Source organism: Necator americanus, chromosome X (assembly GCF_031761385.1).
Source record: "Necator americanus strain Aroian chromosome X, whole genome shotgun sequence".
In the NCBI taxonomy this organism is placed as follows: domain Eukaryota; kingdom Metazoa; phylum Nematoda; class Chromadorea; order Rhabditida; family Ancylostomatidae; genus Necator; species Necator americanus.
Genome location: NC_087376.1, coordinates 3,722,445 through 3,750,421, shown reverse-complemented (window position 1 = coordinate 3,750,421; position 27,977 = coordinate 3,722,445). Strand labels below are relative to the sequence as shown.

General features: G+C 37.7%; 3 protein-coding genes across 6 annotated transcripts; 1 reads left to right on the top strand and 2 right to left on the bottom strand.

Moving 5' to 3' along the window:
- Nucleotides 1-6,422: 6,422 nt before the first annotated feature.
- RB195_021414 (uncharacterized protein) lies at nt 6,423-9,263 on the bottom strand (the record flags this gene model as incomplete). Its single annotated transcript, XM_064208139.1, has 1 exon — nt 6,423-9,263. One exon carries the CDS (start codon nt 9,261-9,263, stop codon nt 6,423-6,425), a length of 2,841 nt encoding a protein of 946 aa, XP_064064020.1.
- Nucleotides 9,264-11,871: 2,608 nt separating this feature from the next.
- Nucleotides 11,872-18,630, top strand: RB195_021413 (uncharacterized protein; the record flags this gene model as incomplete). Of its 2 annotated transcripts, none has more annotated exons than XM_064208137.1 (12): nt 11,872-12,082; nt 14,548-14,660; nt 14,729-14,856; nt 14,939-15,047; nt 15,515-15,665; nt 15,724-15,841; nt 16,387-16,453; nt 16,844-16,954; nt 17,028-17,094; nt 17,172-17,330; nt 17,733-17,855; nt 18,488-18,630. In XM_064208137.1, 12 exons carry the CDS (start codon nt 11,872-11,874, stop codon nt 18,628-18,630), a joined length of 1,500 nt encoding a protein of 499 aa, XP_064064018.1. The 2 variants fall into 2 exon arrangements, with proteins under 2 accessions (XP_064064018.1, XP_064064019.1); XM_064208138.1 differs by having other exon boundaries at nt 11,950-12,082.
- Nucleotides 18,631-19,030: 400 nt separating this feature from the next.
- Nucleotides 19,031-27,312, bottom strand: RB195_021412 (uncharacterized protein; the record flags this gene model as incomplete). 3 transcript variants are annotated; one of them, XM_064208136.1, is made up of 24 exons in its annotated part: nt 19,031-19,120; nt 20,398-20,515; nt 20,600-20,697; nt 20,762-20,862; nt 21,810-21,938; nt 22,034-22,139; nt 22,199-22,326; nt 22,434-22,520; nt 22,588-22,678; nt 24,149-24,264; nt 24,323-24,440; nt 24,503-24,622; nt 24,679-24,738; nt 24,806-24,955; nt 25,017-25,175; nt 25,254-25,337; nt 25,404-25,543; nt 25,928-26,053; nt 26,352-26,430; nt 26,497-26,673; nt 26,740-26,868; nt 26,937-27,024; nt 27,100-27,185; nt 27,253-27,312. In XM_064208136.1, 24 exons carry the CDS (start codon nt 27,310-27,312, stop codon nt 19,031-19,033), a joined length of 2,640 nt encoding a protein of 879 aa, XP_064064016.1. The 3 variants fall into 3 exon arrangements, with proteins under 3 accessions (XP_064064016.1, XP_064064017.1, XP_013297491.2); XM_013442037.2 differs by lacking the exons at nt 19,031-19,120; nt 20,398-20,515; nt 20,600-20,697; ... (4 more) ...; nt 22,434-22,520; nt 22,588-22,678 and having other exon boundaries at nt 24,101-24,264; XM_064208135.1 differs by lacking the exons at nt 24,149-24,264; nt 24,323-24,440; nt 24,503-24,622; ... (10 more) ...; nt 27,100-27,185; nt 27,253-27,312 and having other exon boundaries at nt 22,588-22,669.
- Between the last annotated feature and the right edge of the window lie 665 nt (nt 27,313-27,977).

Below are 27,977 nucleotides of genomic sequence, written 5' to 3'. Positions count from 1 at the left end.
TTTTCGATAAATTCTGTAACTGTATCAATCGATATGGTACAATAAACTCATTCATATAGCTTATATATGTATATTGTTGATATGAACTATGAATCATACCTTCAGAACGATTTCTACGTTGAAAAATTTCTGGATTTCTTCTCTATGACGCTCCTATATTTCTTCATTGAGCTCATAAAAGCGCAACAAGAGCAGTTGTCCATCGTTTCACTCGACGTTCTTTCACAAGTTTATGGAGAGCAATCGGGTATATATATATATATATATATATATATATATATATATCGGCTTCATAGTGAATTTATTTACCTTGCTAAGATCTCGACTCCGGTGTAAATGACAATCCAAGGACTACTATTCCAAACGTAAATGCATCTACTTTATAAATAATAAGATTTTGGAAGAGATTTTTTGGAATTTTGGAAGATTTTGGAAGATTAATCGGATGTAAATTACTGACACCTTTGTTGTCATTTCTTGATTTTACACCTAATAAATCGCTCAAGAATTTTCACTAAGTTGTAAATAAATAGGTGCTCATATGCTCTAAGTTATTTTAGTCCAAAAAAAGTAAATATAAAACGAAACAGAACATCCCTGTGTCTAAGACACAATCATACCTGTTTTCTTGTTGTTTCATAAAATATTTTTTGATGATCTTCTGCCGATCTTTCGTTAAACACAGTACTCCCCTTTGTGAATGATGGATTCAGTTTTGACTGAACGAACATGAATGAAAATGTGTTTTTTTTTTCACATCAAACATCAAAACAAGTTTCCTTGAATATGTTTCGTTCTATTCATGCTTAATGACTCATATATTCACGAAACTTTCACTGTTTCAGCGATGTTATAAATTTTTCTTTGTCAAAGGCTTCTTCGCTGGTCAATAGTCATGTGTATTGGATAGGTTTTTCCAGGTTTTTCCACACACATTTGAGGTACTCTCGTCTCGTTTTACTGTTAATGTACAGGTACTGTTGATATACTGACGCCGAGGGGTATACTGTAATTAGAAACAGTTCCACAGAAAATCTTCCATTATCATATCTTACATTCAGAGCTTCAGCTTAACAAATCATCATCTTATAAATCAATCTTATATTCTTTAATACCTTAAAAATTAATATCTAATAATAATAATTAATATGTTCTTTAATACCTTATGGTCTTTAATACCTTAAAAATCGGTTTTCAAAAATTGATAACTCTTAAAGGGCTACATTCTGGATCTAGCCTGCACAAAATAAGTACCCTTTTCTTGTACTACATCTTTATTATCATTACTTCACTTTAAGGATAACAATTTGCGCTAATTCCTTACTCTTTTTGCTTAAAGTATTTCCATTTATCCCACATTTGAGGATTTGCTATATTCGTCCATTTAGCTAATCAGAAACTATCTAACTTAACATTTATGAAGATGTCTCGATCTTTACGATGTTTTTCCTTTTTTTACTACTAACGGAAAACTACTCATTTGCAAATATTCATTTTCTATAAAGTGATTACAGTAGGGATTTCTTCTCTTTTATGATGAATGATTATTCTGTGAAAAACTCTCCAGACTCCTTCTTCTGTTCTGTTAGCGCAGTTCGTGGATTTTTGTTGTCGTGGTATTAAATGTTGTATTCAAGCTCAAAAACAGCATTTCGTTTTATTGCCTGCAATTAGACTTAGGATTAAGAGACTTAGGATTCGCAAGAATGTCACTGGATTAGCGGAGATTTTACAAATAACAACAATTTACCTCTGTTGTTTACCTGTAGTCTCAAACTGTTCTGCAAAAATAAAGGTCAAAAAGAGCGTTAACGTTAGCAGAGGTCATGATCACTAATCGATAGGTTCAAATCAATGACAACCAGCTGGCAATAACGCCTTCTCGGTGTTTCACGTATAATTCTTGATGTTGGGAGATTTTTCTGCGGATTTTCGAGGATTCAAAAAACACAAGATGTTGATAAAACTGATTCCACGATCAAAATATAAGCAAAGCAGGACGTCATATTTGAAGAAAGGATTGTTGTCTGCAAAAATGTTTTTTTTTCAACTGTAGGTAAGAAGATGGTAGAAAACAACAAGTTTTTTACTAGTAACAGTATAGAGAGTACGGTAATGAATCAAAATGAATGAAAGTACAACTGTATGGTGTACAATACATAAGAATTTAAGAGTTATTACCTCTAAAAATTTCGTTTTTAATCATTTTATGGCTGCGTAAGAGTTTACAGTGTTTACTTTTTCTACCCTCAGGCACTGCCGAGGTCAACGATGATGAGTAAAAATGAACTCTATAGAAGAATAATGACACGTTTTCGTTTATTTCACTTTATAATTTTATTTCGTTTAATTGTAACCATAAAATTATGAAGGAATCGCATTGATATTTCCTATCATAAGTGCTCTATTTATGAATTTCACAATATCGGTGATTTTTTTAGAAAAGACATACCATAAGATTTTTTTAGGAAGAAATGCGCTCTTTAAGCCTCATTTATTGCTTGATAAAACAGCGAAATTCAATATTAATAAGAATTTTGTTTTCTTTATTGCGCAAAGACTGTAATTTAATTAAAAAATAAATTTCGTTCCTGTTACACCGCTCATTCGTGGAGACGGATGAAACTACCGCACATTAGACGAGAAAAACTCCTGGAATTGGCATCATTACATGTTCTTTTCGACTTGTTGATTGATATCGTGTGTTCCGATGAAACATCTGGTTCCAACATATCAAATATATTATTGTAATGTTTGTATTTTGCTTTTGTTTACTTTCTAATACTCATTTTTGTTGATCTAAGTCTCAATTTTTTCTCAATTTCAGTGTACCTTCATTACTTACCCACAACATTTTTTTTTCTAGAAAATAAAAATCCTAAAAATCCTTTGTTTGCTTTATGGGCAACTATGTTTATATTTTGTCGTTTATTTTACACTCCACCAGATTGTGATTAAGCTGTAAAAGTAAAGTGATTGAACTCAATCAATCTGTTTTGGGATACGTCAATTCAGCTTAAAGCTTAAATCAGAATTAAAGGTAGAGGTCTATGAAAGCTTTGTGTAGGATATAAAATTACTTGCAGAAGCAAATGATCAACGGGTTTTTCACGTCAACATCCTTCCGGAAAAATCTGGAATTAATTCATCTATCCCGAAACGATGACGGAATCAAGTAACTTTCGGGGTTTTCGAATTATCGATTGTATACTGCATCGAGAACTTCTTGACAATCTGCTGCACCGTTCAGAGATTTCAGGAAGATCGCCAATACATTGGGTTTGGAAATAATATGGGTGCTGATGTTAATTTGAAATGAGACATCTAGAAATCTCGAGAAAAGGGGCCAGACATATAGTTTCATTTCGTAATTCTTTTTAATAATTTTTATACTCTAGTATTTACTTTATTCTTTCTATGACAAAACAATGTAGAAGACAGATCAGTCATCCTTCTGTGTCCTGTCTAGATTCCCAAAAGAAAGGGCTTTGAAATGTTCGTATCGTTCCAGAATGTTTCTGCGAAAAGTTAAAAGTTTCCAGTTAAAAGCAACATACCACAAAATCGACGGGGTTGGGATTTTTCCAAAGAAAAGAAAGGAATAGAAATGTAGATCACGAATACGAGCACACTCGCTCCCATTTCCTCCTAATTGTCTTCAAAAACAGCGTGGAAAATGGTCACGGTGCTCGAATTTTCCTACGAGGCACCTAATAACTCGTCACATCTGCGAACGCAAACGTACACACTGCATCTGCCAAGAAGCAGGACAGTCAGCTTTTTTTTCAGAACATTGAAGAGGAACTGAGTATGAACGCGTATTCGTGATCTACTTCCCTAAGCCTATCTGTTCGCTGAAAAATCCTAACGTCATCAATTTTGTAGTGCACAACCAATAATCGAATACTGAGTGTGTGATTGACATTCAGAATCCGTAGTTAATTGTTCTTCATGGGATACTGTAAGAGACATTAACTAGTTCGTAGTACATTCGCACAAACTTGTTAAGAATACGTAAAAAAACTACGGTCGGATTAACAACACTGTTACTAAATAAATATTTATGTACAGCGCGTAGGTTTACGTCAAATAAAGGGGATTACGGCAATCTCTGCTATCTAAACGGAATAAAAACGGTAATACTCCCACAGTTACGTCTTCATTTGTGTAACACACGCTTGTGTACACTCGTTCGTATCCTGATAACCAGTGCAATATCATGAGATTATAGAATATTCGTCATTGAATCCTTAAATAATATGCTGCGTGACCGAAATCCTGTTTTTTTTGTGGTCATTATAGTTTGATGAGATGGAGGACAAACTCTTCTTATAAGTTATCTACCTTAATTTTGCCGCTGGTTTGACAAAATTTGATCAAACAGGGAAGAAAATCGATATTTAAACATTTGTCCCATTTAGCTTTTATTTCATATTCTTTCATTATTATATTTTTTTATTCTTTTATTTCCATTTAGCTGAGATGCCCATGAATCTTAGCAATTTATTGTTTTCTTCTGTTACTCTCATTTTATTCGTTTCTATATCATTGTTAAATTTTTGTTCTACTCGTTTATACTTGACGCAATCAAAGATTTCACATAATTTCATTTTAATTATGGCATAGTTACAGAGTTTCTTTGGCTGCAGGACGTCCTAACAAAGCTTTCATCTGTCATCCAAGTAAACAGATTAGTGGTCATGTCAAGAGGTGATCCTGGACTTTTTGCCAATTCACTCATATCGAGAACTTGCATAGTTCTGACATTTTCCCCTTATAGCCTTATAGTCGAGTACTTTCCTCATCCACAATCAATATGCAGAAGTTCACATTTTATGCGCTTTTCAACAAAATTCCCTATACAAACCACTGCTATGGCCTTACCTCAATGATTCCTTTTTTTACAGCGTTGGAAACCCTAAAGGATGTTGTAATTCAACCAAGAAATTCCAAGATATTAGTCCTAACCACTATTATTTATCCTAACACTACATATGTTCGATTTTATCCTCGGCGAAAAGAACTGCACCATGTTTCAGTGACAATAAATTGTGTTCCAATTTTTTGAAAAATGTTCTGACTCAGACAAAGTTCGTTTCTTTTTTTTTCGTATTTTTTTCTGGTACACATATGTTAACGGATGAATGAATAAAATATGTAGCTAATCAACTGCAACAACCAAGGTTTCACTTAACCGAGGTGTCTTCATCATAGAAAAGAATCTTCTTTACTCATAGTGATAGTCATTAAAACAAAATTAATTATTTCAAAAAAAAAAGTATCATTAGGTAAAATGAAGACAAGGTAAATTTAAAAATTATAATGTTAACTTTTACAAAGAGTAGCAGTATACTGGGAAATGGTGATTTATGTTAAAAAATCCATAGGATAAGGAAAAACATGAAATGTACGAGATATACAACACCGCTACTAACTTCTGTCCCAAAATCCGTACCCGACGGATTAATCTGTCCCGAACCGTCGGAATTCTTGGGACTGTTTTGAAGGAAAATAATGTTTTGAAAGTACCATTCGAAAGTAAATGAACTGCTGTTTTCAAACATATTTTAGAATTTAGTTTTCATAAATGTGTGGCCTGAAAACAGGTAAAGTTCCTCCAACCTTTTAATTACTTTCACACCTCTGCGGTCCTGGAATTGGCATATTCTGCGGATATAACTCCATAGAAGGAAGAGGGTTCATAGGATTTGGGTTTATTCCTCAAAATTGGAAAAAATGTTTATTATATTCGTAATCATGAGTCTATTTAGAACATTTTGGCACACCACCTCTTAAATAATTTAATCAATAACTAAATAGAGCAAAATTGTAATTTTGATACTGGAAAAGCAAAACACTTTCAAAGATAGAAACCCACAAATTGAACTTTTAACAAGAAGAAATTGTTCGCTCACAAAAAATTTCCGAACAGATTTTTCACAGCTACGAAACTCTGACTTTTTATTAACTTTTAATGGACTACTTTCTTCATTTTCCAAAGACAATGAAAATTTCGAACCCACATATGATATGGAGTACCAAAATGATGTAAATAATCTCCTGATTGCGGATTTAATCAACATTTCGTCCACTTTTGAGAGACTAACGCAAATTCCATGAACAGCTTCTTTTCCTTTCCTTCGTTCCACGATGACATAACCGCCGGATATGCAATGGCAAAATTGCCATTGAGGTTTGGGGTAATTAACGAATGTTGGAGGAATTTTGCCTGTTTTCAAGTCAACACATTTTTCAAAACTAAACTCTAAAAGTATATTTGAAATCTTCAGCTTATTTGCTTTTGAATGGTACTGATAAAATCTAAATTTGCCCACTCACAGAACTCCAACGGTTTGCGATGGATTAATCCGTCGGCGACAGATTTTGGAACAGTAGTAGCGGTATTTTATGTATCACCTTGATCACCTTGACTCCCGTTGATCTTCGAACTGGTCGAGCGGGCGCCAGTAATTCTTCCATTTGTCCCGATCGCGTGCCAGAGTAGCCCAGTGGTTCCTCCTTTCGCGTGGGACACGAAGAGCATCATATTTTTCTTTCAAGGACTTCGTGAAGAAATCTGACCATCGGGTCGGCGGTCTTCCTGTAGTGCGCTTAATATCGCGGGGAACCCAGTCGCTCACGGCTCTGGTCCAACGGTTGTCATCAAAGCGCATCACGTGTCCGGCCCACCTTATTTTACTTTCCTTGGCAAACGCGGCGGCGTCTCTAATCTTCGATCGCTGACGTAGGAGAGAACTTCGAATCCCGTCCCTCACTTGCGTGAAACGGGATACTCCTAGCATCACTCTCTCAATTGCGCGTTCAATGACGCTCACCGCGTTTTCTTCCTGCTTGCGAAATGCCCAGGTTTCCGAAGCATAGGTCAAAGCAGGAAGTACGGTGGTGTTGAAGAGGTGAGCACGGAGCCGGGTGTTCCTGGTCTTCTTCACTACATCCTCGATGCTCTTGTACGCTCCCCAAGCCGCTCGTCTCCTCCTGCCCAGCTCGGGGGTCAGGTCGTTCATCATGTTCAGTTCCCGACCCAGATAAACGTAGCTGGTGCATTCGGATATGTTCGTTCCGTTGAGCGTGAATGGGGCATCCGAGACCCATCCGTTCCGCATGAACATCGTCTTTTGTAGATTCAGCTGAAGACCGATGCATCCACATGTTTCGTCGAATTCGGTCAGCATTCGTTCCGCTTGGCTGATGCTAGGTGTTACCAGTACGATGTCATCAGCAAAGCGCAAATGGTGTAGCTGCCGACCATCAACCTTCACTCCCATGTCGTCCCATTCCAACTTTCGCATTGCGTTCTCGAGGGTGGCTGTGAATATTTTGGGTGAAATTGTATCACCCTGTCGGACCCCCCTCTTCATGTCAATGATGATGTTCTTGTAGAATGGCGAAATTCCGGTCGTGAAGTTACTGTACAACTCTCGAAGTACCTTAATATACTGAGTAGGGACGCCTTGGTTGTCCAAGGCTTCCACGACCGCTTCCGTCTCAACCGAGTCGAAAGCCTTCTTTAAGTCGATGAAGGTGAGACAGAGCGGCATCTTGTACTCTCGTGATACCTCGATGAGTTTCGAAACAGTGTGAATGTGGTCAATCGTGCTGAATCCTTTTCGAAACCCTGCTTGCTCGCATGGCTGTCCTTCATCCAAGACTTTTTCAATCCTATTAAGGATTACTCTTGTAAAGAGCTTGTAGATGACGGACAGTAGGCAGATTGGGCGATAGTTGCCGATGTCATGTGGATCTCCCTTTTTATACAACAACACGGTCTTGCTGGTCTTCCACTGTTTAGGAACCTTGCATTCCGACAGATAACGTGTAAAGAGCCTCGCCAGGGTGTTGATGAGTACTGGCGGAAGGCTCTTCAGGTGTTCTGGTCTTATTCTGTCGGGACCGGGTGCCGTACGATTTCTTACCGACATGATAGCATGTCGTATTTCGGACGGGAGAACCTCTGGAATGACTTGTCCATCTTCCCTCAGATGGTGAGGAGGCAAGTGGACATGGCTGTCGAAGAGATCAGAGTAGAAGTCGTAGATGATTTTCTCCATCCCCCTTCTCGATGCAATGGCTGTTCCCTTTGGGTTCCGGAGAGCAGTCATCCTCGTCTTGCGACTGGCGAAGTCTCGACGGGCATAGCGGATGCTTTTCCCCGCCTCTGCAGCTTCAGCCAGCACTTCTGCTCTTCTCTCTTTAAGGTCTTCCTTTATCGCCTCTCGGCAAAGCCTTGCGAGCTCGGACGTGAGTTCTTGGTTCCCTGCGGCTCGTGCTGCTCCACGCTGGCGTATCAGCTCAAGAGTTTCAAGAGACAGGCGCCTCCTGGTGGTTTTAAAACTCTCAGCCTTCTTCGCGCAGTCGTGAAGGTGTTCGACAAGCCGGTCATATTCCTCGTCGATGTTGTCCATTGCAGAATCTTCCCAAAAGCCGGCCAGCGTAGCGAAGAGATCCCAGTTGATGGTAGTCCTGGGATTTCTCTCTCTGAACTTGGCGGCTTTCTCTGCTCTCCTTGTGAAGGAAAATCTTCCTCGGAGGAGGCGATGGTCCGATCCCGTATAGAACTTTGGTACAACACCGACGTCCGTCAGGCAGAACCTTTTATTGACGATGATGTGGTCTATTTCATTACGGTACCCTCCACCGGGTGACTCCCACGTCCAGCGTAAAGAAGAGGGCTTCAGAAATTGCGAGTTCCCATGGATGGTCTTAGTCGTCATGATGAACTCGGCGAGCCTCTCTCCCTGGTCATTCCATTGTAGGCCGTGGGTCCCGATGTGAAGTTCCTCCGGCGTTCTTCTTGGGCCAACCTTAGCGTTGAAGTCGCCAACTATGACCTTGTAGAAGGCATGATCTTCTTGGTAGAACTTCTCCAGGTCCATATAGAAAGCTTCGACTTCTTCTTCTTCGTAGCTTGATGTTGGAGCGTAAACGACGAAGATAGTCAAAGCTGGTATTGGGCCACATCTTCTCATCCGCAGACGTCCGATTCGGGTCGTAAGTTGTTCAAAAGAGTCGATGTTCTTTGCCATACTCGTGTTGACGAGGACGCCAACTCCACCAACACCTCTACTGTCGCATGTTCCTAAGAACAGTTCTTCTCCAGTTTCATATACGGCGTTGAGAGGGTGACGTCGTCTCGTCTCGGTCAGTCCGATGACGTCGTACTTGATCTTCTTGGCTTGCATCATCAGATCTTCGATGGCCGCTTCCGATGCAAGCGTACGTGCGTTATAAGTACAGATCGCCATCCTAGTCCTTTTCCGTTTTGGTAGCCTGCATGACTCCTGCAACCCCGTCCTACCTGGCGCTACCGTACCAGGCTTTCCTCCGGAATCAGGAGACTCTTTTCTATTACTGTGTTTTGCTTAAAAATTTTAAAACCCATGGGCAGGTTGCAAGCCTCTAGTCCCATGAGTTTCTGGGAGAACTTTCGTTCTCCCGTTGTGGACATGTGGAGCTTATTTGTTGGAGGCGACTCCAAACCGCCTCCCTTGCACCTCCCAGTCACTTGATTGCAGGCTTTTGGCCGGACCGACGTGCGGGATACAAGGATGTCATGAGTCAGTCCTGGCTCAGCAGAAACAGGGAGTCCATCCCCTGAATCCACCTGCGTCTCTGGGCAAGCGCAAGGTCGCTTTTGGTCCGCGATTAGCCCCCTATCCGCCACCCGGGGACGCGCCACGTAGCCTCGCGACTAACCGGCTGTGATCCCTCTAGTGAGGGAGATCCGTGGATTCAGGGGATGGACTCCCTGTTTCTGCTGAGCCAGGACAGACTCATTAGTATATGTTCATTCCTGAACATATACTAAATTCCATTTTATGTATACAGTATATATATAGACATGCAAATTAGGCAGTGTATCTTAATAAAATCTAATTTCTTATTTAACAGTTGTCAGATTATTTTTTCTCAAAAGAAGAATTAATAATCGTGTGCAACAGAAAAAAATTAATTATTTTCATCGATAACATTTGAATTTTGTTTTTCTATTAATTTCAGATGGAGATTTCTCTGCACGAACATCTGATTTTGATTATGTTTTTCTCATGGTTTTAGTTCCTATAGTGTTTGAAATTTCGGCAATAGATCATTCTCCTCAATGATCGGCTTCGGCGCTCATGTGATCTCGGCGCCCCTCTTATCCTCAATTTCTTTTCTTCCGTAAGCACACAGACCAATGCGGTTTTTCACACCAGCAAACAGCTTCCGATGTTTTTTTTTTTCGTGTTAAAAACTCGTCGCAAAACACAAGCTGTAAAGTTTCAGTCCTCATTCTTTTTTTTGTGTGAAATTTGATTTAACATTTTTAAGCACTCAATTATCGTGGATAAATTAAAAACAATCCTTTTAGCGATTAAAGAATTAAATACAATCTTATTAATAAAGGAGATAATGAAGCATCGGCAAACGTGCAGAACAAAGTTGAAATTGATTCTCTTGCGAAAAATATTTATTTTCTAACCATTTTAAAAATTGATTCAGAGACAAAATTCATTTAAAAATTAAATTTATTTTTTATACAGTTTATTTTTTCTTGTCTAATATTTCATGTGATAATATGAATTTTCACAATAATTCAATGATTATGAGAAAATATAAGGAGCAACCGCAGTTCTTCATAATCCCCTTTTATGAAAAATTGAGGAATTTGTCACATTTTCTAGAAATTCAGTAGGATTATTATTTCTCTTTATTTTGAAGTTGTTTGATTTTACTTAAAAAAAAAAGATTTTATCTCCTCGTAAAAAGGACAAAATGATTTTCATCCCCTCTCTCTCTCGTAGATCGTCATCCATCATAACACCGCCACTGCTCACTTCAACGCAACTTATGGTCTAAGATCATCAGCGGTGGAACATTTTCGTGTACTGTATGCTGTACTGTATAGTTAAGTGTTTTCTCTATTATAAACTATTTTACGGCTTGACTACAGAACGATAACCCCCGTGTTAGCTAATTTTTTTTTAGGAATTGTGGTGTAAAAATTTTACATCCATATTAAAGCAGCTTGCCGACACTTTTGTTGTACTTTGACTGCTTTTCGAATAACCTCTCCTATGGATTTTCGATTTATACCGAAGATATTTTAGTATTATAAAAAATGAGATGCAAACTATGAGGATTATATGAGCTGTGTGAAGCGTATACACCTAAGGCGTGTCATCAACAAAACTCTTGGAGGTTTACATGAATTTCTGAAGGAAACAATTTTTTTGCTATTCTTTTGAAAACTTTTTTCGGCTCACCTTAGCTTTTGAATTCACAATAACCTTCGAAGTATTTTTGAAGTGAGTTTGTTCTGGTTTTATGCTTCTCCTTGATGAATTTCTTAAGCAAATCGTTATTAACAAAACCTTTTTCTTTAGCCGCCTTTATATTTCTTGACCGAAAGTCATTTTCCAAAGTTGTGTGTCCTTTAATAATGTAGCGCAGAAAAATCTTTCACAAATTTCCATAATTTCCTCCATTACGTATGCAATTCAATCCGTGAAAAGCGCGAGTGCAGTCTCATAATTTGCTCTGAAATCAGAAGCAAATCCAAACAATCTCTCATTAACATAGTGCACTTTGTTGACTGAATTTTCTAAAAACTCGTAATTCGTATCTCTCTCGAGTATTTATCAATTATTCAAATATGTACTGACAAATATTGTTCAGTTTTCAAAAATATTGCTTCCGAAAGGGATTTCTTTTCGCTTTTCCCCATATTTTCGCAAATATTTCCTTTAAATATATGAGAGGAGGATTACAGGAAAGATAGACGTACCATGAATAGGTTCGACTAACAAGCTAAATCCATTGGTCTCGGTTTCTTCCCCACATCACACTACCATTCCTATCATCCGTTCTTCAATGTTGTTATCCACGTTTCTTCGACATGAACGAATCTCATTTTGCCATGACACATTTGAATGTTGGTGGATTTTCAATATGCACAGTGTAGTGGATGTGGAATGGGTTCGTCGAGGACTAGGCCGTTACCACAAATTGCAGCATTCTAGCAATCATCGGCAACCGCTCATCGCATCAGTCAATCCACAAATATTCTACAAAGCTATTCCCAGTGTGTTGAGATTTTTGTAACAGTTATCCTAGACCTCTCTTTGTCGCATGTAAACATTATTTTCCTAAAAAGAAATGGTCTTAATTTGTAGACTATTCTATTCCAGGAAAATGATGATGGAATTTATTAGATTTGTAGCCGAGGAATCGTAGATTGACGAATATGACACATTAATTGTGAGGAAATACCTTTTCTAAGTAGATCTTACTTACTCACTTCACCTCGAGTTTTCTTTTCCCTCTTTAGATGAAGAAATGAGGAATAAAATCAGTTGAGATTTAATTCTTAAAGAATGATTTGAAATAGGTCAGCTTGCGCAATAAAATAGTTATCGATCAGGTGAACCTACACAAAATCACTTTCTAAAATTCGATTAAGGATGATATTTTTCATTAAATGTAATCAAATAAGAAAATGATTAAAATTGTTTCAAACTACACCTTTAATAAGCTTGACCATGGAACGATCATTCCTCCAAACGCTACGTGCACTTTCTTGACATCTGGCTGAAACTAGAAGTGTCGAATTTCATGGATGTTGGCTGTTCCTTACTGAAAACTTCAAACGTCACCATATCGTCGTTACCAAAATATTCGTCCCACTCAAAGAAATCCACTTTTTCTTGTAGATATTTTCCAGGATATGTAACATACGGAATCGAAAATATAGCACATTTCCGTCAACACTAAATTTTCCCTCACAATTGCTTTTTAATGAGCCATCTTTAATTTTTTCGATATTTCTAATGTTAAAATAATACAAATGAGTCAAAACGACCTCATATGGTCCAAATGTGTGGGCGATTGCGCATGAAATGATGCTGTGGGACCCTCTTTCAGCTACAGCTACCCCTATTGGATCCTAGCGAAGGTCCCACTACTAGCACATTCACTTACGTAACTATAACATACGTGAAGCCGTTTTCAACCAACTGTATCTAATACAGTTGTGCCTATATACCTGTATGAACCTAATACAGTTCTCTTTTTTTCTTGAAAGAAATAATGTCAATATATTGCATTCTGTAATTATATATACTATATTATATTTTGTTGAAACTAAAATTGTCATTTTACAGGGGGAATTTCATGTCACATACGGCACTCGGTTACCATAATGTACTATATTATATTACCATATTAATACTTTTAACATTATACTGTATTATATTACATTTTACTACATAATATTATGAATAGTACAACTCCAAACGTTCCCTTTCTAAAAGATTCCACCTGCTCCTATATTTTCCTCGTTTCCAATTTGTTTACGAATGAAGAGAATTCATAAAGTGGAAATACGCATTTAATACTTGTAATTTATTCGTTTTTCACACATATATTTCGTATCCATTTCATCAATTCTTCATCAACATATTTTACTGAACCGTAATCACGTTTCGTTGCTGCTTTTTTTTCTTTTTTTTTTTTGAAATTCATTTAAGACCATGGTTAATTGAAATTTGAAGCATTAAACTCGAATCTAAATACCTAAATAAGGAAGAATATGACGTCATCCCTATTTTTAGGGTTATAATGCAACTTTCTGTTAGACTCATATTATTTCCTCTAAAAATATGCCTCTTAAGAATAATGACTTCCTTCTCGGCACTTGATAGCTTCCTTCTCCGAATTTTTTCTTCTTATTCAGATTTAAGATATTGACAATTAATAAAGTAAGTCTGACTCTCGTCATAAGCATATATTTCCAGTTATGTGCAGCGGTTTTCGTTTGTTATCTGTTTTTTTTTTCGAATTAAATTATATTCTGTTGTGGAATGCATCTTTTATTAAGTTTCAAATGTTTCTAACAAAATTCGTTCAATAAACAACACGTTTAGAGTATAATTTTCTTCATGCAATATTAATTTTTCAAAAATTCATTAATATTCATTTATGTATCTTTTTTTGCATCTACATCTCTCTCTTATATAAAGACTACATATACGATAGTAAATCCGAAACCATCTCCTACTTTACTCTCATTCCTGGTTCTATTGCGGTGATCTTATTTTAATCTGATACTTTTTTTTATCTAATATACATATAAATAGCCATCCGGATGCAAAATCTGGAATATCGTCTTCTCAATGAGTGATTATCTGACCAATGCTCTCCCATTTCCCTTTTTTCAAGAGTAATCAACAAAATCTTTGCAAGAGATGTAATTGATCAAATGTCCAATTTCAACGGTTTTCAGTGAGAGTTCCGTTGGGATTAATCCACAGTTTTTCAAATCCTTGAAAGTGCTCGTGCATGTCCCATCACATTATGTATCTTGCATGCACGTACATCTTACAAATATGTTCGCTTTCGTTTTTTGATTCCGTTTTTTTTTTCGTTTTTCGTTTCTTGAACTCTGTTTCGGAATGTTTTGTTTAGATCCGTAACATTGAAGGAAAGTTTGCGATTGAAAATTTCTTTCCAGGCTCTACTAATTTATTTGTCAGTTGTTTATGTTTTAAGAACCAGGATCATTCACGAATTATTCTGCCGCAAATATGATCGATATTATGGAAAATAATAGTGTTATCACAGCGATGTTAGATTTGAAATTGCGGGATGAAGACGGCAGTCTAGTGGGTTTCATTGTTTTTTGGATGATATCCTAAAATCCATACAATAGTTTACTATTAATCTATTACAGAAATCTGTAATTAATCTACCAGTAGACGTGTTGAAACAGTATTGTCATTTGGATCAAGTGGCAAATTTTGCTAATCTTACTTTGTTTATATACAATTCAAATAGTACAGCTACATATTCCGAAATCAGGTCAGCATCAAATATTTGTTTATTTTTTCTCTGAACTGGTTAACGTATAAAAAATAATTAACTGCCAAATATTTTATTTCAGTGATACATCTATCCCCTACACATTGAAACTATTATTGTCTGTTTTATTCATTCTTGTTGGATGCATTGGATTTGTTGGGAATGTCCTTACAGTACTAGTTATCTATAAGGTTAATTTATCTTCGATGCGAGAAAATTTCCTATCTCATTGAAAATTGCGTGACTCAGTCATTTACTTTTGACCATGAAGGACCATGTGGTCCATTGAGTAGGTGAAGCTTTGAAATATATTTTTCCCCTAAAAACTGAGGACAAAAACTGCTCACATTAAGAGCAAAGAGCAGAAAAGCTATTCTCAAATATGAATATTGCCTACTTTACCACCGTGTAAGAATCCACACATCCGGAACGGAAATCCAGCAAGATATTGAAGAGGATTTTTATTGAACCAAAGCAATATGAATGTGTTCGTGCCCTTCCTATGTTAAAACAACGTCATTTTTGCAGTTTGAAGTGTTAAGCGTGTTGAACTTCTTTAGCATAAAAATAGCACAAAGAATTATTATTTTTTTTACTACTGTATCCGTTCCTAAATAGTAGATCAAGGGAATTTTTTAAAAATAAATTATACTTCTAGACAGCTTCACTGCACTCGCATACAAATTATTTTCTTGCATCACTTGCCATATCCGATTTGTGTTTAATTATTGTTGGTGTACCGTTTGACTTATTTCATCTCTGGAGGAAGGACCGACCACCAGCAATTACCGGATATTGTGCATTTATGAGTAAGTTTACCTAATCTATGAATCCAAGTTTATACGATAGTCAAAACAATTGTTACAGGTACCTCTATATCATTATTTACATTCGCATCTATTTTGACTATCGTATCATTGACAGCGGAACGCTTTGTTGCTATATGTTATCCATTCAGTCATCGAGCTTTGTTTGATAAACGAAGGTATGTCTTTTTAAATGGGTCCCACTTAAAAAATGTGCTCAAGAGAGAATTTCTTAAACGTGTATGGGAATAATTTTCCAGTTTATTGGCTACTCTTTGTATAATTATACTACGACTAGCCATTATTACGACAAAGATGTGTCGCATTTTAATTAGTGGATAGGCGTAAGGCTTACTGAACATTGAATGTTTGCAAATTGGTATAGTTGTGTCAAAACGACTTGAAATTCGGTGGAATTTCGTAAGCGGCCGTGATCGAAACGGCGCGATGAAGGGCGATCGGGGTGGGACCGAGCTTTACTCATTTATGCAGTCCGAGTCGTTATATCATTATAAATTTCAATTCGATCCGTTCTCGTCATGCTGACGCAAATTTCACTACTTGAATCAAATCAACCAACTTATTTGTGGTTCCTTTCTTTTATAAATCAACTTTACAACAGAAAAAATTCTAATCCAACGATTTCCAGACAAATATATTGATCTTAATATTTATAATATTTGATGTAATATTTGTGGATATTTTTTTAGTAGAACATTTTCAGAGTGATATATCTTATATATTTAATATGGATAATCGCATTTTTTCCATCATTGTACATAGGTTTACAGGTATGTACAACTCTTTTCTTATGTAATATTTCTCGGCACTGAGCGGAGTTAAATTAAAACAACAGCAAAAAAGTTACCGTCGTAGAGTTTATGAAATTTTTGGGTAACTAGTAAAGTGTTTTATCTTATTGTTTTTTTTCAATAGTATTTTGGGGAAATTATTTTTCATAACATCCCTTTTTAGGAAAATTATGCGACAATAACTGTCTTTTCTGGGCACCTCTTTTAACCACTTTTAGGTTCTTTTAGTTTGAATCAATCTACACGTACTAAAAAAAAAACATGTGAAAAGGATACTTCGAGAAAAAAATCTTTTTTTACAAGAAAATTAATATTATGCGGTCAGTCCTCCAATTGTGACAACTATCCGTGCAATCATTTTTAACTTAGTTCAAACGAGTTGTACCGGATTTTTGTGGCTACAATCGAGAGTTGGACTCTCAACGAGGAAGTTGTGACTATGTAACAAGCCAGAATATACCTTTCAGATATCCATTTGAGGTTAGAATTATTCTAATATTTTCCTCGTATGTTTTTTCATGTTATTTTTTCAACTATATCGATATAAATTTAGTTAACAATGGTTGTCACATTCGTATTACCATTGATATTCATTGTCTACTGTTACGTACGCATTCTTGGTATGACTATTTTAATTTTGAACGGCTCTACATATGTTATTATTTTTCAAAAAAAAAAAACGTAATTTTTTATGTAGCCACACTCAATGAAATGGCTGCAGCGACACGAGTACACGTTCCAATCGGGAACACCAATAGTACAGATTCTGCTCAGCCAAGTATATTGTACGTTCATACGAAAAATTATGCTCCACCTAAAAGTCAACAAGCACAACGAATGGTCATTAAAATGCTATGTAAGCAGATTTTATACATTACGCTTAAAATTTAAAGCCATCACCCCCACGAATCTGAGGTGGTACGGATTTCAGGTGGAGTATTCGTCTACAGGATCGTAGATTAAGGAGAGGGGATGATCCCGTCCATAACTTCCTGATTACCGTAAAAAAAACGGCCCGGAAGATATGACTTCGTGCGTCCCGGCTCGCTATTTTCCACAACGAGTTCGATTGGAGCGCGCCAACCCTTGTGAACGAGCCGCATCTTCCGGACCGTTTTTTACGGCAATTAGGAAGAAATGGACAGAATTACCCCTTCTCCATAATCTACTATCCCGTATAAGAATACCCCACCTGAAATCCCTACCATCTCAGATTCGTGGGATGATGCCTTTAATGTGAGATTTTTCTATATTACAGCTACCGTAACTGCTGTATTCTTCGTCTGTTATCTACCATATCACATAGAACGATTAATAGTTCAATATACAAAACAGCAATGCGACAGTTCTATGTTTTGTTTCCTTCTCTATCCAGTTACTGGTAAGTCGATATGATTTGATTTTATTTTACAATAATTAAATCCTTTAGGTCTCCATGTGATGATGGCTATTTAATATTCTATACTGGAACTATTTAAAAAAAAGCAAATATAAAATAAGTTCATGAGAAATCAGTCTAAATAGTTGCTGCGAACCCTGATTATCAGGAAGAAGGCGTGGTCATATGATAAACGTTAGCCGTACTTTACTTGTCTTGCTCGCTCTCGAAAACCTCCTAAAAGAATTTAATGACTCAGAAAATTGTACTCAACTTTGTCTCTATTTTCTAGAGAACTCTATTTTTATTGCAACTTCTTATTTCTCATTTACTTTTAAATATTTGAGCATATAAATGAAGTTACACTCGAAATCACTCTTTTTCTATTTCAAAGATAACTCTTTTTGTTCTGCGGACATTCTATGCTATCCATAATCTGAACCTTTTTCCATTTATACTGTAGGAACCAATTCTCACGTAATCTATATTAAATTTGCTGCGCTGCAAATGTAACTACTTTTTGTGTTATCCTACAAAAACGAGTAGTACGGTCGGATGCATGTAGAATATAGGTCAAATTACATTGCAACCTTTGTTTATCCGTGTATTTCTTATCAAATTTATTCAATTTTCAGGTCTACTACAATATATTTCGGCTACGCTCAATCCAATATTTTACAATCTAATGTCAACAAGATTTCGAACAGCATTCACACAACTATTGCATCAAATACTTCCAAAACATGATCAAAACTACGGTTCAATAGCACGAATCTAACGTAGCTAAAGATCTATTCATTGTTTAAATGAAGAACAGCCTTATACTGCTTACGTGTACTTCTCGACAGCTACATTCCCAAAATGTTCAGAAATTCTTATAAATGATATCTGACTTTAGAGAGTACTGTTGGATTAATAATTATTTCACTGTATTGTATATTATAATTTGTAGTATTATTTCTCGGATAAACAAGAAACTTTATCTTCACATTTTATCATCTCCTAACATACATTACAAATCGAACAACAGGTAGGAAACAAACGGAAAAAATCTATTTTATTTTTCGAAACCGTACTGCTTCTACAAGCCATAAAACCTACTAAACACAACTAGGAACTGTCTCCAGCTGCTAGACCTGATTGTGCTCAAAGAGGTCACACGGCTCTTCTATAGTTCTTTACACCTGAACCTGAAGTCCTTTCAACGTTTGGATAGCGTTCTGCAGATATTGGTCTTTGAAAGCTTTTTCAGCTGCTTGCTTCTCCACCTTAAAGAACACATATATTATATCAAGGAAACAACAACAACAAAACAATTAGGTACAACTGTCTTCCTTTAACAGGTGAAGAAAAAATACTGTCGACTTCTATCGATTTCAGTACCGTTGACTACTCATATTAGCAGTACTAAATGAGCTGTCAGACCCCAATGAATCCGAAGTTAAATGACAGAGCAAATTGGATTTAAAGGCATCACCCTACGAATCTGGGGTGATATGGACTTCCGATCGCTAAGGACTATCCGAGGTCCCAGATTGCAAAAACGGGTGGGATGATGCCCACTTCTTACAAACTGCTGTAAAAAACGCCCCGAAAAATGCGACGCGTGTATGAGGGTGGCGCGCTCCAATAGAACTCGTCGTAGAAAACAGCTCCCGGAACGCTCGAAGTTCTTTCGGTGCGCGCCACCTTTATATACCGTAGATACGTATAATACATCTAATTGATTTGAAGGGGTGATGAAGATTTCGCAGATTTAGCACCTAGAAATTCATTTCTTAGAAAATCAAAGAATCAACTAAATGCGAGATAAGCCCCGACAGTAATCGTGGCTAAACGTTAGCAATGGCAACTTTAATGTGTTTTAAATCACAAGAAAAAGTCTATAACCTTGGATAACAGGAACGCAATGATCAGTTAAGCTATGGAAATAAAGGATTGGAAATTATTCATGAGATGTAAGGTCCAAAATGAGGTGCTTACAGGGAAAAATTTATAGCAGTTGTTATGGCTAAGGACATAAAATGGTCTTATGCAGTTACCTTGCAGCTTATATCTAAGATCCCAGCGATAAGAAATTCTTGTTCTGCATCAACGCAGAAATTCAGAGTAATTAGGAGACAATTTCTCGTTACTTTCGATATTTTGATATTGTAAACGTAAACAAATAGTCCCGTAATGGCTAATTTGATTCGAAGCTGTGTTTAGGGATAATCAATGGAGGCTTGTATGGCACTAGTACGTTCATGCACAATGTTCAGCACCGAGAACATGCCTACTCCTTCTATCAGTCCCATAACCATTTGTAATCGATAATTTCTGCAGGTTTTCAGAAAATAAAATAACAAAACTACTGCAACTACCAGGAGTCAATAGAAGAAAGTACGAAAACCTTGATCACCATAACGAACGCGTGCAACGTTGTCTTAGAGAATCCACGTCTTGTTGATCACGAATGAATGATGGAATACGGCACCAACAGTGTAACACCGTGTAGAAAAATAATTGTAGATGTAAACTGCACCGCAAAAGGTAGAACTCTCACCCCTTCAGTGATGAATTTCAACATCTGCTCCTTTTCGAAACGTTTTTTCGTCTCCTCTGTTTCTTTGAGGTAATCAAGACGACGTTTCAGCTCGGTGGCAACACTTTGTACATTCTTCCTAAAAAGTACTAGTTATCTCCAAAGATATATACAGAAATAACAACTAATATAGGCAGATTTGAATAAATTTTAGTTCTAATACCTGTATTGTGCCTCAAGCTGCAACTGCATGTTCTCCTTCATAATCACTGGGAAAGCCTCTTTAACTGCTTTCAACGATTCAGTCTGGGCAGCGGATGTCTGAAGTACGGGATTTGGGAAATATTCAAGTTACTGTGTTCTCATTAACTCTGGAGGACCAAACCTTTCGGAATTCGACGGCGTCCTTGAGATCTTCGGCGATCAATCCCTTGAAGTAATCCATGCGTTTTTGGTACTCACCGTACAGCCAATTGTCGATTCGGTCTTAAAAGTTTATTCTGTGATTAAATCATTAAAAAAATACACATGCAGGAACAGCAAGGAAACGCTCTCAGAAATATTCGAACGCTGTCGCGAGACAGGAGGATGGGTTTTACAAGAGGTTCTCGAGCACAAAGCGATTGAGATTCGCGAAAGAGATTTGTCCCGCCGGTCCCGAGCAGAACCACAGTGGGACCTAAATAGCGGAAGCCTCTTTCCCCTTCCTCTTCATCAAGTATCTCACCAAGAATAACTGGAGTTATAACTACATTGAATTTAGAAGGTTATAAAGTAAAGCTCTAATATCTGAAAGGACATGTAACAAAAACAAGAAAATTCATATGTGAATGGAAATGTAAGTTTACGCAAAAGGGGAACAAAAAAGCAAGTTCCGTTGCCATTTCTCAAGAGCAAAATATTTCAGAGAAAGTGGAAAGCACCGAAAGTTTTGAGAGAATAAATTGGAAATCCAAACACAATTTTGCAACGCAAAACATAATTCACGTCACAACGCAATGTTACCAATCTTTTCTTCTGGATTCTACTCAATTTATATCAATCGGGTTTCCTATTTAAACAATAACGATAATAAGAAGGGTACGGTAAACTTTCAAAAGATTCGACAATTCATGTACAGTTACCCATATCCGCTTTAACCAGTCATAAAAGTTCATAACTGGTTAAGTGTAGAAGAGGAAATAGGACGCTGCCTGACGATTTAGAATGAATAGACACAAAAAGTGAAATAACAGACTAATTCCACAGGAAACAAGCTTTAATTTAAATCTCTTGTAATTTTGCTAACACTTGCGCACCTCAGTAGGGAAGCAAAAAGAGCGATAGAAAATGTTTTGGAAATGACTACAATGAATTCTGTAAACTAGAGGTCAAACTTATTTTGCAAACGCAAAATTCACCCTACACACTGCACAAATATGTAAACAACTCACATCCAACTGTCCTCGAGACGAGCAGATAGAAGAGAATCCATCCAACCGTCATGTGTCCCTGTTCCTCGTAAACCCACAACTCTTTGTTAACGAGGAAAGCAAATAGTCCACCGAAGAATAAGTATGGCCCTGAAAAGATTCCGCTAAAAACTTGATCAATTGTCCAGTAATACCAAATATATCCATTGAAGCACTCGAAAAAACATAGATCCCATGATAATCACCTGATACTCCAGTAACCTTTTGGAACGGAGTGAACCAAGAATCAGGCATCATCAAAAGCCGAGTTTTCGGTGGATACATTGGTCGAGCAGGATAGGGATAGTTAACCTTAGAGAATTAATGTGATAAAAAGTTTGAAAGAAACTTTAAAAGTCAGTAGAACTCACCAAGTCTCTGTCCGGATGTTCCTTGTAGTCTTTTGGAACCTCCGGAAGTGGTTTGGGAGCAAACCATTCCTTTCCGCAATCAGAAAACATGGACTTCGGAGGATGAAGTTCACCCTTCAGTGGTATTCCTGTAATTCCAAATATTAAAACTTGTTGAAGTGAAGAAAAAACAGGAGTAGGAACAATATCTTCTTGTGGAGTTTGATTTAAGACAAAAATAGTGTATGAAGATTACCTTGGAAGCGTAGAGAGATCTTCTGGAAGAACGATGGGTTATCAAGCTCCTCAGGCCTCGCTTCAACATGGTCGGCCGCTCCTGCCTCTGGAAGTTTACTGTGTTAAGTTCAAATTTAATAAGGTTATATAAACCAAAAGAAAAAAATCCTTACGAGCAGCGTGGTGAGCGCTGCGAAGCGGAATAACTACGATACGAGCGTTTTTACCCGCGGGCAGGATGCGGCTAAGCGACATCCCCTCTACCTGAAAAATACATTTAATTTGCAGCGACAAATTCTAATCTGTAAAGAAAACTGCGAACAGTTCTAATACAAGCATCCAGAAAGAAAAACAAAATGATATCAGCACAGAAAACATTAGAAACCACCAACAAAAGGGTCCCACAATCATTGTAACGATTCCAACTAGTGATAAAACCTATTTTCAAGTAGAGTGACATGTTTTTTTTTTTTTTAAATGAAATAAGCTAAACTAAGAGGATATGAAAATAAGGCAACTACCGACTCGCCTGCGCTGAAGTAGCGAAAACCACCCTTTCATAAGGAACAACAAGGGCTTTTAGAATGAGAAATCCTTAAACCGCAACACCTTTGACCAGAAAATAAACGAAAAAGAATTTTCAAAGGGAACAACTGAGCAGAGGAACCCCAACCCCGCACTCCTACAGAAAGAAAACACGTCAACAACTGAAGAGAAGGAAGAAAAAGAGTCAGACGGGAATCGTCTCATTGGACCAAACAACTAGACGCAAGTAGGAACAATTTCTAGTGGCCACATTCCCTCCAGAAGGAAAATCCCCGCAGAAAAATCCGTTGCAAAGGAAATTTACCAGGCCGCCCATCTGGGCTCCCAAGTCGTATCGTTCTCGGTGTTCCACTCAAGATCGCAGAAGGCCGTCCTTTAAATTTCTCGTTGGGGCGCGTTACTTTCTTCTGCTCAACATGATGCCGTTCACATCTGACTTTATAATTTATATTCTCAAGTTCAGGGGAAGTACTTAGGCAGTATTTTCTACTTCGTTTGATGAACTGAAGTATATTTTTGGTGTCAGGAGTATAGATAGAGTGTGTTTGCAAATATCAATCGAGCTCTGTACAAATTGTCACCAGGCAGAAACACAGAGTGCTTATCCCTACCGTCCTGCGATAAGTAAGTGATATTTCCTGGTGACCATCCGTCACAATCTCAGAGCGTACACTACCTCGTTAGGATGTCTTGGTTCAACAAATGTAAAGGTTGTCCTTTATCCTAGCATTTATCCTGCCGTATCTGACTACCACTTTAGCCACTTAGATGAAATTCTCTAACTCAATTTCACAGGCTGTGATATAACTAAGGTAAAACTCAAAGATACTGGTCCTTTTCCGGTTCGAACGACTGATAAGTAATAAGCTGATTGCATGAGGGTGCGGTGAACGTACTCTGTAGCTGTTGGGTGATTACGGCCACTCCGTGGATGTTTGAGACCTCTCAAAGCTACCAAACAACTTTTTGCAAGCAACTACCAGAATATTACAAGGATATACAAAATTTATTCTTAGATACTCTATCAAAATGGTACATATTGCGATACGCTAAAACATGCATCAACATTACTGCTTAATTTGTGAAATTCCCATTAATAATATCATCGATATGTAATTTATTTCTATTCTTCTCAGCTCCTCATCTCGTCCATTCTACACCTCGAAGGGCTCTTCCTGCACAAAATACTTTGTCGGCCTTAGTGGCATTTGGACATAGTGTGTATGGTGCGCAGACTTCGTCCCTCCTAAAGCAGTGAGATGTCGCCCCACACATGTACGTGTTCCAGTGACGTCCTATGCACTCTGGAAAACAACATCACTAGTAGTAAAGATAAAGATGAGGAGGGACTTGATCAGTAACCTCTGCACGTGCAATCTTTCTCATCGGATCCGTCTCGACAGTCCGCTACGCCATCGCAGCGGGAAATCATTGGGATACATTTTCCTTCTTCAGGACAGCGGAGCGAATCCTTGGGGCACTACAAAAGAAAAAGAGAACAAAACCTTTCTTGAAAAGTTCAAGAGATCTCAAACGTCTCACTGAATCGCATTTCATTTCGTCCTTCCCATCCATACAGTCCCATACTCCATCGCAGACTTTCTTTTTTGGTATACACTTTGTTTTTCCAGAAGCAGATCTACATTCGAACTTGTCGAATCCCTGTATATTGACAAGGATGACCACATACTAGTAATCTCACATATAGAGAAACTTACTCCACAACTACAGCTCCGTTCATCCTCGCCTTCGGAGCAATCCTCAATCCCATCGCATACCTAAAGTATCCAAAGTGTGCAAAACACAATCCAGTGTGCGTAGTCTTTGGAACCGAATTCTGCTTACAAGCATCTGCGGCACGCACTTCTTGTCATTACAAGTGAAAGCCAAATGTGGATCACATTTCGTACAATTGTACGCACATTGTTCTATTATCCCAGAGCATGCTTCTGCTTTTGGATAACTTCGTCCATCAGCACATTTTATGTGAGGGACCTGGATTTGCAACCACATACGTTTTTAGTGATCAATAATAATAATAATAATAATAACACACCTCTTCGCCGTCTTCCAAGATGCATGAACCTGGACACTCCTCTTCGTCGATACCATCAGTGCAGTCGATGACACCATCACAGACTCTGGAGCGCTCCAGGCACATGCCATCTGCACACAACGCCTTACCAGACCCAGAACATGAACGACAGTTGCAGTCCTTGGCAAATTTTGAATACGTCGAGCTTCATAGTCACGCAAATCTTGCAGTCCTGTTAGTGTTTGCCCTTTATCCTACCTGTTCGTCGGATTTATCCGGACACTGAGGAATACCGTCGCATAGCTGCCCTGCTGGGATACATCGTTTAGTGACTTCACAGAACTAGAGATTTAGCATTCATCAAATTATCTACATCCGTTACTTATATTCTCAATTACTCGTACATACCCGAGCTCCACGATTACAGTCCTCGCAGTTAACCTCATCTTCTTCCGTGTCGCAGTCTACAATCCCATCACATACGGATGAAGGAGGCAGGCAGAGTGATGTTGATGGGCAACTCATCTCGTCATCGTCACATGTTGATTCTGGATAATCATGCATGTACATATATGGAAAGAAATTCTTTGCGTGACAATCTCACCATTTCTCGAGAAATGTTAAACATAAAGCAGCATAAACTTGATATTTTATTCACATCAATTCAACATTTTAGTGTGCAGATGGTTGTAAATGACACCACTTAGGAACCCTCTCTAACACCACCCATCGTTGCAGTTCGGGATGGTCCCACCTCGACTCCAACCGACGTCTCCAGTGAACCGCTTCGAGCGCAGCCGCTTACGTAACTGCACCGTGCTTGATGTCGTTTTCACCGGACTATATATTAGGACCATATGAAAGGTTTGCTACAGCAAAGATTCCAGAATGAGGGAGGGACAAATTTTTTTTATCAAGTTAGGAAAACTTACTGCAATGTGTCTCCTCATCATAACCATCTGGACAGTGTGTGATACCATCGCAAAGTTGTTCTGCTCTTAGACATACTTTCACTTTTGATTTCCGAGATATAGAACATGAGAAGGCAGATTGGCAATCTGAAACCACAAAGTTGACCTACAGAATACACTAAAGATTCCATGTTTGTAGATGAATAGTTTCTCGTGGTTTACATGTTACTTCATGACAACACTTGCATCGCTCCTATAAGAATAAAAACCCTTAACAATTTGGCAAAAACGTCCTTCCAAGAGACACAATCAGACACATTTTCTTGGGACGCTCAATTTATAACTCTCTTAGTATCTCTACTTACTATGCGAATTCTGACAGAATCAAGTATAAAAAGTCTGAATACCCGGCCACTTCTGAAAATAAAGTTGGAGGTCCCCCAACCTTTGCAGTTCAACTCGTCCGATCCATCCGGACAGTCACTCTTCCCGTCACATCGAAGCGCCGTGCTTATTACCACACTCTAGAAATGTTAGTTACTCAGCTTACAGTTTTCTGGTATACGTAATGACCAACACTAAACACTCACCGGTTGATTTGTGCACGCGAATCCAAATCCTTCACAAAGCGAGACATTTGGTGGAAGGAGAACATTGGATGGAATACCATGTACAATACGTATTCCGTCACGTCTCATATCGTCCATAACATCGTCCTCATCATCCAAAGGATCCGGTTTTACGAATATGTGATTTTCTCGACGGAGCTGAGGTGGAGGTGTTTTCTATATTCATGGGTGACAATTTTTAAAAAGAAAAATTAACAACTGTACATCCAATTCTTCGCCGTACAAAATTTGTTGTTGCTTTTCCGAGTTGGTCAGAATTACAACGGTTGGTATTAATGCCAGAAGTAGAGCAATTATGATAACCATTACAATTACAATTACCATTGCCGGCAACTAAAATCTTGTTTAAAGCAAAACCTACACAGATTGTCTCAATCGACTGTCGATAAAGAGAAAATTACCTTCAAGAAACATGAACAGCAAGTACGTCCCACGTAATCCCTGAACCTCTCAAGACTTCCTTTTGGAGGAGGAGGGCTATCCACTGTTCTTTAACGTAGAAAAATTTTTACAGTTTCATTTGTATTATTTGTAGAACTACAATATAATGCCAAGAGAAATTACCGTTGTTGTTGTTCCTGTTGCGCAGGTCGTGGTGAGTTGTACATATTTCCTTGGCCTTGTGAGTTGGTTAGAGGTGCTCGTCCTTTCTTGAAAAAAAAAACTTTAACATGCTTTGAAAAAATTGAAAGATTAAGATAATTTCAGTAAACTCACATTTCCAAGCGAATACTCAGCAGCACTACAATCAAGTGTAGGGTCAAACGGTAAAGACATACAATACTCTCAGTAAATGATGTTAGACAAGTATAGAGGCCGAGTAACCTTAAAACTATATACGAAATAAATACATAAATTAATGATCGATAAACTCGTTATTTCAAACAAATTCATGGAAGAAAAGAGAAAATCTTAGGACATGCGCTCGTCGATACGCCACCGACCTAACGAGAATTCTAGAACTTTTCGAATTTTTCGCGCTTACAGTAGGTAGATCTCGTAGGTCAAATCGATATCGACAGAGGAACACCGGAATGAGTTATAAGCACGAGGATGGTATATATCACCTCAACATTAACGTGGATATTGTGTCAATACCATGATTACTTGCAATAAACACTAATTACTAAATTTTCTAGGCAGGAATTCCTACACAGAATTGATTCGGGCTCGTTGTTTTCATTTTCTATCTTTTCACTATGTACTTACTGTATTTATTCCGTATAATCCTTGCCATATCATTTTGGAACTTTATTGAACTTAATAGGTAAATAAATAAATAGCCTACTCGTCTTGGAGGACCTGTATGCGAGCTTGAGTGTTATCTGTTCACGGTTCCCCTGCTTGTTCCAAATGCAATCAGACGTTTGAGTACACGTTCTGTGCACGTTCGAACCACATAACTTGCACAATTATATAGCAAAATTTATCAAATTATTGGA